Source organism: Chiloscyllium plagiosum, unplaced genomic scaffold, assembly GCF_037043375.1.
Source record: "Chiloscyllium plagiosum isolate Xiang-an unplaced genomic scaffold, Cpla_swu_hap1 HiC_scaffold_48, whole genome shotgun sequence".
NCBI classification, from domain to species: domain Eukaryota; kingdom Metazoa; phylum Chordata; class Chondrichthyes; order Orectolobiformes; family Hemiscylliidae; genus Chiloscyllium; species Chiloscyllium plagiosum.
The window spans coordinates 5,785,073-5,800,614 of NW_028270186.1; the positions used below are offsets into that span (position 1 = coordinate 5,785,073).

The 15,542-nt window shown below is 47.3% G+C and overlaps 1 protein-coding gene across 1 annotated transcript; it reads right to left on the reverse strand.

Moving 5' to 3' along the window:
- Positions 1-2,834: 2,834 nt before the first annotated feature.
- On the reverse strand, positions 2,835-12,855 carry bmp10 (bone morphogenetic protein 10). The gene is made up of 2 exons (XM_043681249.2): positions 12,452-12,855; positions 2,835-8,674 (listed from the first exon to the last, which is right to left on the reverse strand). Exons 1-2 carry the CDS (start codon positions 12,777-12,779, stop codon positions 7,740-7,742), a joined length of 1,263 nt encoding a protein of 420 aa, XP_043537184.2. The 5' UTR covers positions 12,780-12,855; the 3' UTR covers positions 2,835-7,739.
- Between the last annotated feature and the right edge of the window lie 2,687 nt (positions 12,856-15,542).

Sequence of the window (15,542 nt, forward strand, 5' to 3'; positions counted from 1 at the left end):
GATAGGCAGGAATGAAGAGTGGCGGGCCGAATGGCCTACTCTTCTTCCCTGTTTGCAGTTTCTCATTCCTGTGTCCCACAGGAGGGAGGGAGAGGGCTGGTTGGTTGCAGGAAGACAGTGGATTACTGTGAAGGTACATGGTCTCCAGCAGACTGCCTTGCCCATAGAACATAGAACAATACAGCACAGAACAGGCCCTTCAGCCCACGATGTTGTGCCGAACATTTGTCCTAGCTTAAGCACCCATCTGTGTACCTATCCAATTGCCGCTTAAAGGTCACAATGATTCTGACTCTGCCACTCCCACAGGCAGCGCATTCCATGCCCCCACCACTCTCTGGGTAAAGAACCCATCCCTGACATCTCCCCTATACCTTCCACCCTTCACCTTAAATTTATGTCCCCTTGTAACACTCTGTTGTACCCGGGGAAAAAGTTTCTGACTGTCTACTCTATCTATTCCTCTGATCATCTTATAAACCTCTATCAAGTCACCCCTCATCCTTCGCCGTTCCAACGAGAAAAGGCCTAGCACTCTCAACCTATCCTCGTACGACCTATTCTCCATTCCAGGCAACATCCTGGTAAATCTTCTCTGCACCCTCTCCAAAGCTTCCACATCTTTCCTAAAGTGAGGCGACCAGAACTGCACACAGTACTCCACACATGGCCTAACCAAAGTCCTGTACAGCTGTAACATCACTTCACGACTCTTGAATTCAATCCCTCTGCTAATGAACGCTAATACACCATAGGCCTTCTTACAAGCTCTATCCACCTGAGTGGCAACTTTCAAAGATCAATGAACATAGACCCCAAGATCCCTCTGCTCCTCCACCTTACTAAGAACCCTACCATGGTTGGGTTTTTTCTCCCTGGGTCTGCTCAATTCCCCAGTCACGGGGATCCAGCGTGGGCTGCTGAGGGACAGCAGGGAGTAGAGGAATGGGCGTACATCTCACACAGTGTGGGTTCCCCAGGGCAGCCATGCACAGAATCCTAGCCCCCATTGCACCCTACAACACCCTCCCTCCCTCACTCAGCATCTTCTGCAGGAAATGACATCACAGTAGCCACTCCCCTGGACGGGCATTTGTCCACCAGCAGGGAGATCCCGCACACACCTCTCCAACCAATCCCTGAAAGGATCCTGAAATGATCAGCTTGGAGGAGGAGAGTGGGGACTGGCTTTTTAAACATGGTTGACCCAGCCACCTTCCATCTAGTTGAAAGCACTGATGTCTGACTGGATCCACTCAGGGGCAGTGTAGTGGGAGGGCAGGAATTCCATTAAAATGGAATTGGGGGGGGAATCTCCAACCTTCAGGGGAGTCCTCCTCTCTCTCTCTCTCTCTCGTGGCTTGTAAGACATTGCATGCTCCCTCACCAAGTGCGCCCAGACACAAATGCAGGCACAGAACAGGGAACTGTGACCCCCGTTTGCAGCATCTCTTCCCATTCGACACTTATCCTGATGAACCTGTCCAGAGATGCTATTCCAGATCATTGGAACAGGCCTGAACCCAGGCCTCCTGTCTCAGAGACTGGGACACTACCACTGTACCACTCCAAGTGCTTGATACCATGCAGTTAGTATCCAGAGGAGAGGCACGGTCCCTTTTAGCTGTGTGCTCCCTGTGTGCAGTGTCACCACCACAGGATACAGGGAGCTGTGCCAGGAGGATGGAGTGGGGTGGTGCTGTGTGTTAGTGCCACCTTCAGACTCAACAACAAGGAGGTCGGGCAGGACCATTCAGGGTGAGTGTGGTAACAGCACATCACCAACCCATCCTGCAGAGGGAGACAGAGCAAACACATACAGGAGTACGCCATTCGGCCCTTTGAGACTGCTCTGCTGTTCACCATGATCCTCTAATCTTTCCATTCCAAATTTTTTCACATCTCCTCTTGACCCCCTTTTAACCCAAGAAAACCATCTGGGCGGGTATATGAATAGGAAGGGTCGAGAGGGATAGGGGCCAAGTGCTGACAAATAGGACTAGTTTGGGTTGGGATATCTGGTCAGCATGGACGAGTTGGACCGAAGGATCTGTTTCTGTGCTGTACACCACTGTGACTCTATAATTATATCAAACCCATTCTAAAATGTGATGTAGCCATGAGTAGACTATACCTCACATAGAATTTTCTAAAACTTGATTCATTTATGGGACATGGGTGTCACTGGCTGGACAGCATTTAATGCCTGTCCCTAGTTACCCCTTGTGAAGGTCGGGGTAGGCTGTCTCCTTGAACATTACTGCAGTCCACTTGCTGTGGGTTGACCCACAATGCCCTTGGGGAGGGAATTCCAGGATTTTGATCCAGTGACACTGAAGGAACAGTGATATATTTCCAAGTTGGGACAGTGAGGGGCTTGGAGGGGAACTTCCCATGTATCTGCTGTCCTTGCTCTTCTGGATGGAAGTGGTCATGGGCTTGGAAGGTACTGCCTGAGGATCTTTGGTGAATGTCTTGTAGATGGTACACACTGCTGCTACTGAGTGAGGGAGTGGATGTTTGTGGATGTGGGGCCAATCAAGTGCGGGCTGCTTTGTCCTGGATGGTGTTGAGCTTCTTGAGTGTTGTAGGAGCTGTCCCCGTCCAGGGGCAAGTGGGGAGTAATCCATCACACTCCTGACCTGTGCCATGTAGATGGTGGACAGGCTTCAGGGAGTCAGGAGGGGAGTTATTCACCACAGTATTCCCAGCCTTTGACCTGCTCTTGTAGCTGTATTTGTGTGGTGAGTTTCCGGTGAATGATAACCCCCTGATTGTTAGGAGTGGGGGATTCAGAGATGGAATAAGTGATTGAAAAAAGTACAAAGCATATATATTATTGTAAAACAGATTTTATATCAAAACAGTGCACATCACACGATTACTTCGACACAGAATAAAGCTCTCTGCTGTTATATCTTTGATCATTCATGCGAAAAAAATCCACTTACATTTAACAACTTATGATATTTAACAAATGTTAAACTTTTTTTTAATGAAAATAAAGCTCAATAAATAAGTGATGTTTTCTGAACAGATCATTGTCCTTCATGCAGTGAACCAGCTGAACACATGACAGACAAGAGCTGACTGCCTACTGGGGTTGAACCAGATGGTCAATGAGATTTCCCAGTGGACTACAGGAGGAGCAATGTCACCCTGTGAAATATGGATCAATATCCAAAGATATCCTCTAAACCCAGCTCCCCACCTTTGGAGTGCGGAAAATATAAGGTTCAAATCTGATGGAGGCTTCACTCAGTACACATCTCTTTAAGAAATTATTTCTTCCCCCCCCCCCCAACAACCATTGCGGGGGCGACCAATAAAACAAACGTTGGACTGATTTTCAAAGGTCAGCGGGGAGATCTCATCCTCAACGTCCCAGATTCAGAAGTGTCAAGGTTTCACTCATTTAACGACATCCGAGTTGTGAACGGTTTAGTTAAACACAGCACCGACCTGAGGAAACAAACAGACAAATTGCTGGAAGAACTCAGCAGGACTGGTAGCCTCTGTGGAGTGAGCGAGAGACAAGTGTTCAAGTTTGGGGTCCCAGTGACTTTTCCTCAGAATGTCCAGAATCCTATTAAAAAGAGAGCAGGGTGTGGAGGGTGGGAACAGAGTGGGTTTGTGTTGGGGGAGGTTGCAAGGATTCCAGGGTACCCAGCACATGTTCTCAGAGGACAGAACTCTCTGGAAGCCAGTCCATTACCACTCCTGAAGTCAGACAGCTTGTCCCGACGTGTGAAAACTCTCAAGGGTGAAGAGAGCTGGGAACAGGGAGTTTTCACATCAACCTCAAGTGTCCGAGAATCTGACAAGTGCGCAGCTCAGGATAAACCAAATGACAGGCTCCCATCTCTCTCAGCTTCTATCGCCTCCTTATCTCAGGCTCTCTCTCGTCGCCAGGGGAAGCGTGTGACAGCAGTTTGATGCTGTGTCGGGTAGGACTGTGTGAGAGGTGAGCTGGCCCAGTGGAATGGAAACTGACACCAGAAGCTCGGGTCTAGGGGTAGTGTCCCCCCCTCTGAACGAGGAGACACACCCTCCCTCTCAGGGAGTTGTCAGAACCTCCTCGACAGCTGGTATCCGTCACAAATCCCAGAGAGGACCAGACAGTTTCTTTGCAAGGTTTCCTGTGTGGAGGCGACACAGGATCAGAATGTTGCAAATGCGACATGGTGTGTGGCTGCAATGCTGTTTGTGTGTCCTCACCAAACCTGCTGAACAAGGAAGTGGCAGATCTAACAATACTGGTCCACACCCAACTCACAATCAAACCGAGAACTGCTGATGCTGAAGATCTGAAACTTTACAGACTCAGCAGCTCTTGCAGCCTCTGTGCAGATAGACAGAGAGAGAGAGAGAGAGCGCGCAAGAGAGAGATAGACACACACACACACACACTCTCTCTCACGCACACACTCACACACACACAGTTGCTTGTAAGACAGTCCATCTGGGTCCTGGTCCAGAGCTGGCTCACACAGGGCTGGAAACCTTCACTCTGTTGTCTTTCTTTCTCACTCACCCTCTCTAGACAGACACTTGCAGAACTGCAGAGTTTCTCCAGCAAATTGCCCTCTCTGACCCCAGTGGAGAACAGCCATGATGCAGTCCGGATGACACTCACTGATTATACAGGTTGAACCTTTGAAAATGATTGGGTGAAATAAAAGAGAACCAAACTCAATGGGCAGGGAGCTTTGGCCTGGAGTTGGAGTTGGAGTACTGTTCTCCTTGATGTGGGACAGGGGGTGAATGCAGAGAGGGAAGGGGAGAGAGAAGGTTTGACAGGAATTGGCGAATTCTGACTGAATGCAGTGGGCAGAGAACAACATGTGGTTCCAGATGGAAGGTGTAAAATTTTCAGAGCTGAGCAACACCATTCCTGCTGTAGTCCACCTTCCTGAGCGCAATGTTTGACAAGGATAACTCAGAGGAGGGCAGAAAACACTGCAATCATCTTCGACTGGAAAATGATGGAGGAGAGGACAAGGCTGGCTTGGCCCAGGCTCTTGAGCAGCTCTGTGACACTCCCTCAGCAATTCTGCTTGCCTTCACTCTGATTCCTGTAAACCAGATCTCAGTTAGAATGGGACCACGTCTCTCACTGCTGTTAAATAGTCTCCCACTGTGATAGAACCAATCCCCACTAGTTCCCTGGATTTATCGGTGGTGATGAAGTTGCTGAGAATGCCTCTTTGAAAGGGCCAGGGGTGAGTCCCAATCTCAGCCAATCTCTATCAAGTTTTCCTTCATAATGTCCATTTCTACCAACATATCCACAGATATATACTACAACAACAACAACACTCACAAGCATACACAAGGGAGGTCACAGAAACACTCAGAGAGAGCCATGATGGGGATCAGATTCAGTGGGAAGAGGTGATTGTGTCATTCACAGTGAGTCCCACTGGAAGAGAAGTCATCCTGCTATCTCAGGCCATGAGAAGACTTGATCCAGATTGCTTGGTTTGGTTGTCAGGAAGGGGACCCTTTGCACTTGCGTAGAGATCAACCTGTCACCCGCTCTAACATCACAAGGTCACTTCATGCACAGAGTGAGTGATCACACCCATCTCTCCTTCCCCAGGAACTCTCTCTCAATATCCTCTCCTGACTCTCGTCTTTTGCCCTTATGTTAAGATTCATTTGCGGGATATGGGTCTTCCAAACTGGACTAAACCCAATGGTTAGCATTTCACTGTGACCCTTGCTCATAACAGTATATCTGATTCATCACTGTGGGGCCTGGAGTGATACGTAGGCCAGACCAGGTAAGGATTCCCTTCCCGAACCAAATGGGGCTTTTTTACAGGTTGCCCAGTCACCATTAGTTAGTTTTTGATACCAGGTCTTTTTTTGAGTCCACATCTCATCACCCTACTCCCGTGAGATTTGAACTCAGGTCCCCAGAACATGAGCATAGCCCTCAGGATTAAACATCCAGTCACTACAGCACCAGTGTAGGTCCCAATTCCACATTGTCCTTGGTCACAGACTCCTTTCTGGCTACTGACCCAAGCTGAACATGTGACCTGGCCTTGACCTTGAGCTGAACATCTACAAGATCATCTACTTATACCTCTGTTACACCGCCTGTCTGCACTCCAACTCCTAACATCTCCCCACATACCCTTTCCCTCAACTCTCACTGTCAACTCAAACTCCCTTAGTGAGAACACCCTGATCCCTCATCACCCAAGCTCATTGAGTGACATGGTCTGGTGACACACACCTGTGAAAAAACTCATCGAAATCTTCCTCACCAGTTGTCTCCTCCAGCTACTGTGCAGTCCCTGACCTTTCCCCTTCATTGTGAGATGATACCATACAGCTTTAAGGGGATTTTTCTTCAACTGCTTTCAACATGATCTCCCTCTCCAAGAAATGGTATCTGAGCCTACAAGCCATCCACTGTGAGGAACAGTGATACAAGTCACACAGACGGTACTTAGCTCCCAGTGAGTATTACCAGTGTATCATCTCTTCTCACCAATCTTTCGGGATATCAAAGAGAGGGTGAAAATCAGTGCCCTTGACTCCAACATTGGGAGAAATAGCTTTGTGCTGCGATACCCCTTCCCTAACCTCTCTCAGTCCTCCTCTGAATACTGACACTGAGCAGCCTCACATCCTAATCACACAATCCCAGAAATGTTATGGTACACAAGGAGCATATTCAGCCCATTGGTGCCTGGACTGGCTCTTCAAGTCAACACAATAGCTTTGTTCCAATCTTCCCCCATACTACATCTAATCTTCTCTGAAACATAATGTCATCTTCTTAAGCTCACAGCCCTTGAGAGGTTTCTGGAGATGATTCACCTCAGCAATCAAGTCACAAAGACAAACTTTCCTCTGGTCATCAGTTCAGCACTGTGTTCATTGGGAAAGCTGACCTGGAAAGTCTGGACTCAACTCAATGTTGCTGAGGGCAACGCCATCAGGGATTGAGCTGGAACAAATCAAGGTTGGACTCTTGTGGGGAGTAGTGTAGAAATAGAAGGCACAGCTACTCAGGAAGTGTGATATAACATACGTGAAGAGGTTGTTTTGGAAATATCTAGAACATAAGTGATTTCCAATCTGAGCAGCCCAACCTGAAATGGTTCAGTAGCCAGTCATATTCAAACGGCCAAGGATTGTAGACCTGTTTGTCTTGACCATCCCCTTCAGATAAGCAGGGGCTCCATGTGTGTCTCAGCCTTTCAGAGGCTTGGAAACAGGGAATAGCGCCAAAGTGGGGAGCACTGTGACCCAGCTGTCTCTACATGCAAGACATTACTCCAGCAGAGAAACCTCTTGGACTTTGAGCAAACAGCATGTTTAAAAACCTGCCACAACATTTGGAAAGTCAAATATTGCAAGGTGTGTCTGTCACAGTGCAGACATTCCAACTCCAATGTGGAGGAGAGACACAACAGCTTCCAAGACTTTCAGTATGATTGAAAGGAAAGGAAGAGATTTCTCAATCTTCTTCAGGAGCTTCTTTTTGCCAATTAGCTGTGAAATTTTCCCAGACTTTTTTTTTAGGAATGGTTTCTGTGACCTCTCAAACAAGTGACTAACAGACAGTTCATTATAAATCTCAGATTTAGCTGTACATGGGTCCTTAAATAAGCATCTTAAATAGGCAGATAAAAAAAATGTACACATTTACAACCATAGTTCTTAAATACTTTGGAGACTGATATATATTAGAGGGACTTTGTCAAGATTCTGTTGTACTATCTGCAACCACACTCAGCCACCACCATCCCTTCATATTTGAACTTATAGGTGACTGCACCTGCATGATCCCTATACAGGATGGAGATGGGGTCCAGTTTAGTGGGTACACAACAAGCCTTGGCTGCCATTTTGGGGTTCTGGAGATTGACCAGTGTCTGAACAATCGCATGCTTAGTCGGGGTGACTTGCTCAGTCAGTGGGTAGTAGCAGAAGCCTTTGCACTCATATGCTTCATACCCTGAGGGGGCTATGATCCAGGAGTCCCAGCCAATGTCCTTAAACTCAACGTAGAGGGGGCTCCTTTTGCAGTAGCTGCCTTTTGCACTCCTGCGGATCCTGGAGGAAGTGTCATAGAGCATGTTTGACTGCCTCTGTAGCAAGGTTTCTTCACTCAAGCTGAAGGTTTCCCTGTTGAAACTCTGGAAGGCCACATCTTTCTCATGGTCAATCATCTGCTCCAACTCCTCAATCGCCTCTTTCTTGATGCTGTTTCTGTCATCAGAAAAGACAATCAGCAAGGGCACATGGTTTGTCTCTGGCTTCATGTCAATGTCCAGGCTTCCCTCATTCTGTTTTTCAGTTTCTACACTTTCAATATGCACCTCAAGCCGGTGAGTGGTACTGTCCAACTTGGACCATCTCATCATCGCTTCGGTCAGATCAAATGTCTCCCAGTTGCTGGCTCTGCCAGGTAATTGTCTTTCGGCTAACTTCTTGAGAGCGGAGCCATTACCTGTCCTCTCATCGTGCTGACTGTTCACTTCATAGATGGTGACTTTCCTCTCCACTCCCTGGTATGTTTTCTGATCCATGTTGACCAGGGTGAAGAGGCGGAGTTCAGCCATGGTGATTTCCTCATGGTGAGGAACTGACACATTGAAGAGCAGCTGATGGATCCTCAAACTATCCGTTTGGTTGCCCACTGAAAGGTCTGGAACAGACAGAAATGGTTAGTCAAAAAGGTACTGCAAAGGTGAGACTCACTCAGAGGCCTGTCAGGCAAATATGGGTGCTCCTGCCTCCTTCCCTGATTGCGTCTATGAACTGGGCATTTCAATTGGCTGGAAATGAGATGCCTGAGTGTAGTTTAATAGTCTGATGAAGATGCGTTGATAGAGTCATAGAGATGTACAGCATGGAAACAGACCCTTCCGTCCAACCCATCCATGCCGACCAGATATCCCAACCCAATCTAGTCCAACCTGCCAGCATCTGGCCCATATCCCTCCAAACCCTTCCTATTCATATACCCATCCAGATGCATTTGAAATATTGCAATTGTACCAGCCTCCACCACATTCTCTGGCAGCTCATTCCATACACGTATCACCCTCTGTGTGAAAAAGTTGCCCCTTAGGTCTCTTTTATATCTTTCCTCTCTCACCTTAAACCTATGCCCTCTAGTTCTGTACTCCCCCACCCCAGGGAAAAGACTTTGTCTATTTATCCTATCCATGCCCCTCATGATTTTGCAAACCTCTATAAGGTCACCCCTCAGCCTCCGACGCTCCAGGGAAAACAGCCCCAGCCTGTTCAGTCTCTCCCTATAGCTCAAATCCTCCAACCCTGGCAACATCCTTGTAAATCTTTTCTGAACCGTTTCATGTTTCACAACATCTTTCTGATAGGAAGGAGACCAGAATTGCACCCAATATTCCAACAGTGGCCTATCCAATGTCCTGTACAGCCACAACATGACCTCCCAACTCCTGTACTCAACACGCTGACCGACAAAGGTCAACTGAAGCCTCTGATGAAGAGTTACCTAGACTCGAAATGTCAGCTTGCTTTCTCTGCATGGATGTTGCCTGACCCTCTGTGACCTCCAGCATTTGTTGTTTCCTGTAGTTTCTGTGTTCTCTCTAACCCCATTAAATATCAGACAGGCAGATAGATTGCCTTACTGTGTGTCAGCTAGCAGATCTAAACAACGTAGGCCAATGATAATGGCAGGGTAGAAGTGGCCCTGTTCAAATCAGAGATCGACACTGTTGCTCAGTCAGGAGCACTGTCTAAAAATGGCCTTGCTGTCTATCTTAATGAGCTAGCATTGCACTGATCAGTAAAACTCTGCTGTTGGCTGGACTTGTGTTGAGACTCCTGATGAAGGGCTTTTGCCCAAAATGCCGATTTTCCTGCTCCTCGGATGCTGCCTGACCTGCTGTGCTTTTCCAGCACCACTCTGAACTAAACCCTTGTGTCTAGACTCAGACCTGCAGACTGGGACAATTCGAATATTTGTGATGATGCTGCTGCTTTAACAATGTTATGTTGTCCTCAGTATTTTTCAAGAGGGGTTGTAAAGGCAGAGGTTCTCATATGTCTGGAAACACTTTTCTTTTAAAACACTTGGACAATGAAAGGGGAGTGTCCAGTTCTCCCAGTTCATAGTTTTACCCTGGTTTGGTTTTAACAAGTTGTCTATTTGAGGGTGCTGGTCAGAGAAGGCTGCTGATTCAACAAGAGGTTTTCTGGCTGACTCTCTCTCCCTGCAATTTCTCTCTCTCCTGTAAGAACCTGGGTGTGGCCTGTTGCTTTTTGCCAAGTGGTGTGTTTATGGGATGTTGCAGGAAATCAGAACAGCTCCTTGTTAAGTTGCGTTTTTGTGTTGGTCAGGATTTCAAACGGTTATGTTATTCAAAATTCAGTTTTTTTTCGTGTAAATAAATTCTGTTTTGATTGGTTGGGCCAGTTACATCTCTCCTGGAATATCCACTCTGCACCCGCTCAAAACAACTCGAAATGTTAGCGTCTGGGCTACTTTATTAAAATGCTTGGAGAGGTTTGGTCTGGTCTATAACACATTTAAAAGTCATCTGGAGGGGTATATGAAAAGGAAGGGTTCAGAGGGCTTTGGGCCAAGTGCTGGCAAATGGGACGTGATTAATTTAGGATATCTGGTCAGCATGGATCAGTTGGGCCAAAGGGTCTGACTCTGGGCTAAAATGCTTCACACAAACTGGAAAAACAGAACATTTGAAATTCAGCCTAAAGATGAGATCTTAGGACGGCAATCCTGGGGTGGAAAGGAGCCTTTTATGACATGTCTTGAGGACGTAGAGGGAGGCAGAGAGATTTAATGAGGAAGATCAGGAGATGAAAGCCCAGGCACCAACAAGTAAGAAACAGAACAAGAATGGAAATGTTGCAGGGTTGGAGGTGTGAGGGAGGGTGGCAGAGATCGTGCAGGCTGGTAATGATAGGAAAGAAGAGGCAAGAATTCAAAACTGAATGATGAGAATCAAGTGAATGTTGATCCATTGGAGGGGCAGTGTGGCAAATAGATTATTACAGGGTGTGGCACATTCAATCAGGTCAGTGACATCTGTCCCAAATGTAAATGGACATATAATCGATCGGGGTCAGAGCGAGACCCATTCCTACTCTCGGGGTGATTATTATCGATCGGGGTCAGTGATACCTGTGCGGATCAGGGGTCTATGCTCCTTGGGATCTCACATGGATGGGAGTTGGTACTGGGTCTTCTCTGTTGTTTTTCAACAGTGCAGTGACATCATTGCTTGAATTGCTGTGATGTCTGACGTGATGGCCTGGAACCTGCCAGTTAAAGAGATGTGTGTGTGTGTGTGTGTTCACTCATTGTTCAGGGTCTGTAATTGGGGACAATGTGACTGGCTTCTCCATCTCCTGTTACCCCTTACAGCAGGGACTTGACATTCCCCCACCCACCACCTTCCCTCAATGTCAATGCAACAGCTTTTCCTCTGCCAAATGCACACTTCCCTTTACCATGGCAGAGAAGTCAGATCTGTGAGGGATCTCAGACTGCAACCAGAAAGGATTCCCCACTGCCTGGCTCATTCACCCTAACCCTAATGCCAAATCTCTTGTCAGGACTTCGGTGAATGCCCCTTCAGTGAGCGTGTGCGAATCAAACACCCTGTGTCTTTTCAGGGTCCCCTCCTTCTGTCTGTTGACTACTATCTTCAGTTGCCCCAGTTCACTGACAGACCCCTTAAGCAAAGAATCAACATGTTTCTGTGGGGACGTGGTTTCCCCTGCAACCCCACACCAAACACCACCCTGACCCCCACAACCAGCCCCTGGGAGGACATAGGAACCTGGAACCTCTTACATCCCCAAACCTTCCCCAGTCCCCTGGGACTGTTGCACTGGAGTGTGCAGTTGCTTTCTCAGGAAATGTTGCATTGGAAAAAGCAGTGCATTCTCTGGGAATATTGAACTGGGAAGAGCAGTTGCATTCTGTAAGAATGTTGGATTGGAAAGAGCAGTGTATTCGCTGGGAATGTTGCATTGGAAAAAGCAGTGCATTCTCTGGGAACGTTGGATTGGAAAGAGCAGTTGCATTCTCTGGGAATGCTGAACTGGAAAAAGCAGTGCATTCTCTGGGAATGTTGCATTGGAAAGAGCAGTGTATTCGCTGGGAATGTTGCATTGGAAAAAGCAGTGCGTTCTGTGGAAATGTTGGGTGTTGGAATCAAACACACCCGTACACACACACACACACACACACAGAAGGCAGTGTGAGCTCTGTACCCCACGACCGTGGCACTCCGGGAGAACTGTTCCCCACTCTTTCCAACGTCCCCCCCCCCAGCCTGGCTGGAAGAGGGCTTCAGCAAGCAGCAGCCCTTGCTCCCCTCTCGCCCCCCCCCCCCCCCCCCCCCCACCGCCTAGCTCCTGAAAGTGCTCCCCGATGGAGAACAGGGGATAGGGAGAGCTTTACCTCCACTCTTGAAGCTCCTGATCACGTTGGAGGACGGTCTGGCGGTTCTGTCGTTGGCGAACCTGTTGTAGAGGTCCAGCATGTACTCAGGGGGCTGTGGTCTCTGGCCTGGGAGCCCCGGGCTTGCTGACAGATTCAGGGATTTGAGGAAGTCCGCTTTGATCTTGGCCAGCAGGTTGCTGAAGTCAGCTGTCTCTTCATTCTGGAGTTGATCATCCAGCAGGTAAGTGCTCTGTGCTTGGCTCAGGTCTGCCCTGGTGTCTATGGGGCTGCTGGCTGTGAGACTGAACACAGTGCCCAGCAGCCAAAAAGACAAACTTCTCCACATCCTTGGCAGCTTCTCTCCCTCTCTCTGGGTTCCTGCAAACCTGTACTCACTGTCAACCTCAGGAGCTAGCTTAATCCTCTCTCTCTCTCTCTCTGTCCCCGCGGGTCTCATTCAAAACTACATCACTGACCAAACTTGGCTTGGCAGAAGTAATTTGCCTGACGTCTGATTGAGCGAGAGAGCCTGCTCCCAGTAATTGGCTAACACTGAGTGACCTCGCATTTCCCCCTTATCTCTCTCTCTCTCTCACTCTCTAGCAGATAGTGCACATCCACCAGATTCACTTCTCACTCAATCCTGCTCCTTAATGAGCCTTGTGTAAACAGCCCCACATTCACTTCCTGCTCCACCAACTGTTCCTTTTCCAAACTTTCCAGAAGATTTTGACAAACTGGCAGTGTCCCTACCTCTGGACCGAGAGGCCCAAACTCAAGCCCCACCTGCCCCAGAAGGAATGTGTGTGTGTGTGTGTGTGTGAGGGGGATAGAAACTCTGAACAGGTTGATTACAAATAATTCTCCCCTCCTCCTCCTCCTGCTCCTGGCGTGGCCATTCAGCCCAACCTCCCCATTGGGACAATCTGCAGCTCACTTCTGCTCAGTTGAAAGCAGACTGAAACAGCCCTGAGGCACAGGCAGACTTTTTTTATGGTTTTATGTTTGTGTGTGAGACTGTGACATGCTGCTTACCAGGGGTGAACCCTCCCAGTCCTGAGGAACTGATAGTGAGAGGTCTGGAACTGGTGCCTTGTGGTGATCAGTGACAATGTGAGATTGAGGCTCACTCCCTCATGACTATACTCTTGGGAACTGAGTGCTCTGCAATATTGACTCAGTCATCTTTCAAATCTCTTACTCCACACTGAGTACCATGATGGACAGTGATGGACAGGACGAATGAGACCAAAACAGGCTGAGCATCTCAGTAATAGCCCAAACTATCTGTAACCTCAGTGATGATCTGCAAAGGACAACAAAATCAAAGCAGGAGCTGGGATTCTCTGCCTTTTTGAGGACTCCTGTTCTTGAACCTTTACTTTAACAGAGTGCAATGCATTCTGAAGGTGTTCTGGTGTTCCTCATTGTGTCTGGTTGAAACTGACACGATACTGAGCGGCCTGGATAGAGTGAAGGTGGAGAAGATGTTTCCACCAGTGAGAGAGACTGGGATCCGAGGGCACAGCCTCAGAGTGAAGGGACAACCCTTTCAAACTGAGATAAGGAGGAATGTCTTCAGCCAGAGGGTGGGGAATCTGTGGGACTCATTGCCACAGAGGGATGTGGAGGCCAAGTCAATGAGTGTATTTAAGACAGGTTCCTGGTGTGTAAGGGGAATGATTACGGGGAGAATCCTGGAGAATGGGGTTGAGAAATGATGGAGCAGACTCAATGGGTTGAATGTCCTCATTCTGTTCTGATATCTTATGACCTTTCTGTTCTGGACTAGGCCAGGCCACTCAAAACATTCTTAAGCAGGCAATTTGTTTCGGTAAATGTACAGTGAAAATTACCCGGGGTAAGTTAGCGAGGTTGACCACCAGGTTTTAAAACAGACAGAAAATGTATTCACGAAATTACACAATGAAATGCAAAGAACAGAATAAAAAACCCCTACAGAACTCAGTCTATCCAAACTAGACTTAATTGTGATGTTCTGAATATGTACAACAGTCCCAATAAGCAAACCCCCTTAAAAAAACCAGTAAAAATGGAACAAATGCTTCCAGGTTGAAGTTAGAAGGGCAGAAGGAGAGAGAGTTTAGCAGCCTGTTCACACAATCCACAGCTGAACTCTGAGCTAGTTCTGGACTGAACTGCCCAGCTCGAGAGCTGACCACTCCCCTTCCATTGTACAGGTCACTTCTAAAACATGACCACTTTGGCCTGAAGTCTCATCTGTTTACAAAGAAACAAAAGGCCTCTCAAAATCCTTTCTCATTCTGTACCAAACTAGTCACCTCAGAGCCAGAAGGGTTTTATGACACCTTTGAAAACATCAAGGACACAGTATCCTTGAGGAAAGGAACAGCTTTTAGAAAAAAAGAGACTAGCTTTATGACACATCTTTTGAAATCAAGTTGTAAAGTGATCTTCAAACAGAGAAATTGTAACTGAATCAAACTGTGGTCCTCAGATTTAGATAGACAAACTATCCTCACATGGGGAGGCCCTCATTCTGACAATGCAGAGCCCAGAAACAAGCTGGGTTATCTGTTGGGGGACTGGAGTGCATTTGAAGGAGAATATATCGGGATTTGCTCAGTTCAGACTCAGTACACATACTTTCCAACTCTTCTCACTGCCCTTTGTCGATGAGCTTGATGGAGAACATTTCATAACCAGAAATTACTCAGGTTGCAACTGAACCAAGTGGTTCAGAGGCTTTATATATGTATATTAATAGATACCCAGGAGGGAGTTACAGACTAGAATCTCATCAAGGGGCTCATATATATATATATAATATATATATATAATATGATGAATGTTTTTGTCAAGAGTGGGCATGGGAGATGGTGTACAGAATAACAGGTACTTGGATGTGAATGATGATTGGCAAGTGGAGATAAAATTCAAATGCCAACTTCTGACGCAATGTTTATGTAACTCTGTATCAGTCACCATTCAGAGGACATCCCTTACACAGAGAGAGAGAGAGAGGCTTGAACTTTGTTTCATGACCATTTGTTCAGATTTAGCAGAACCAAATGTTTGTGATGTATTGCAGCCATCTTTTTTTTTATTTGCTGTGGCATTTTACTTT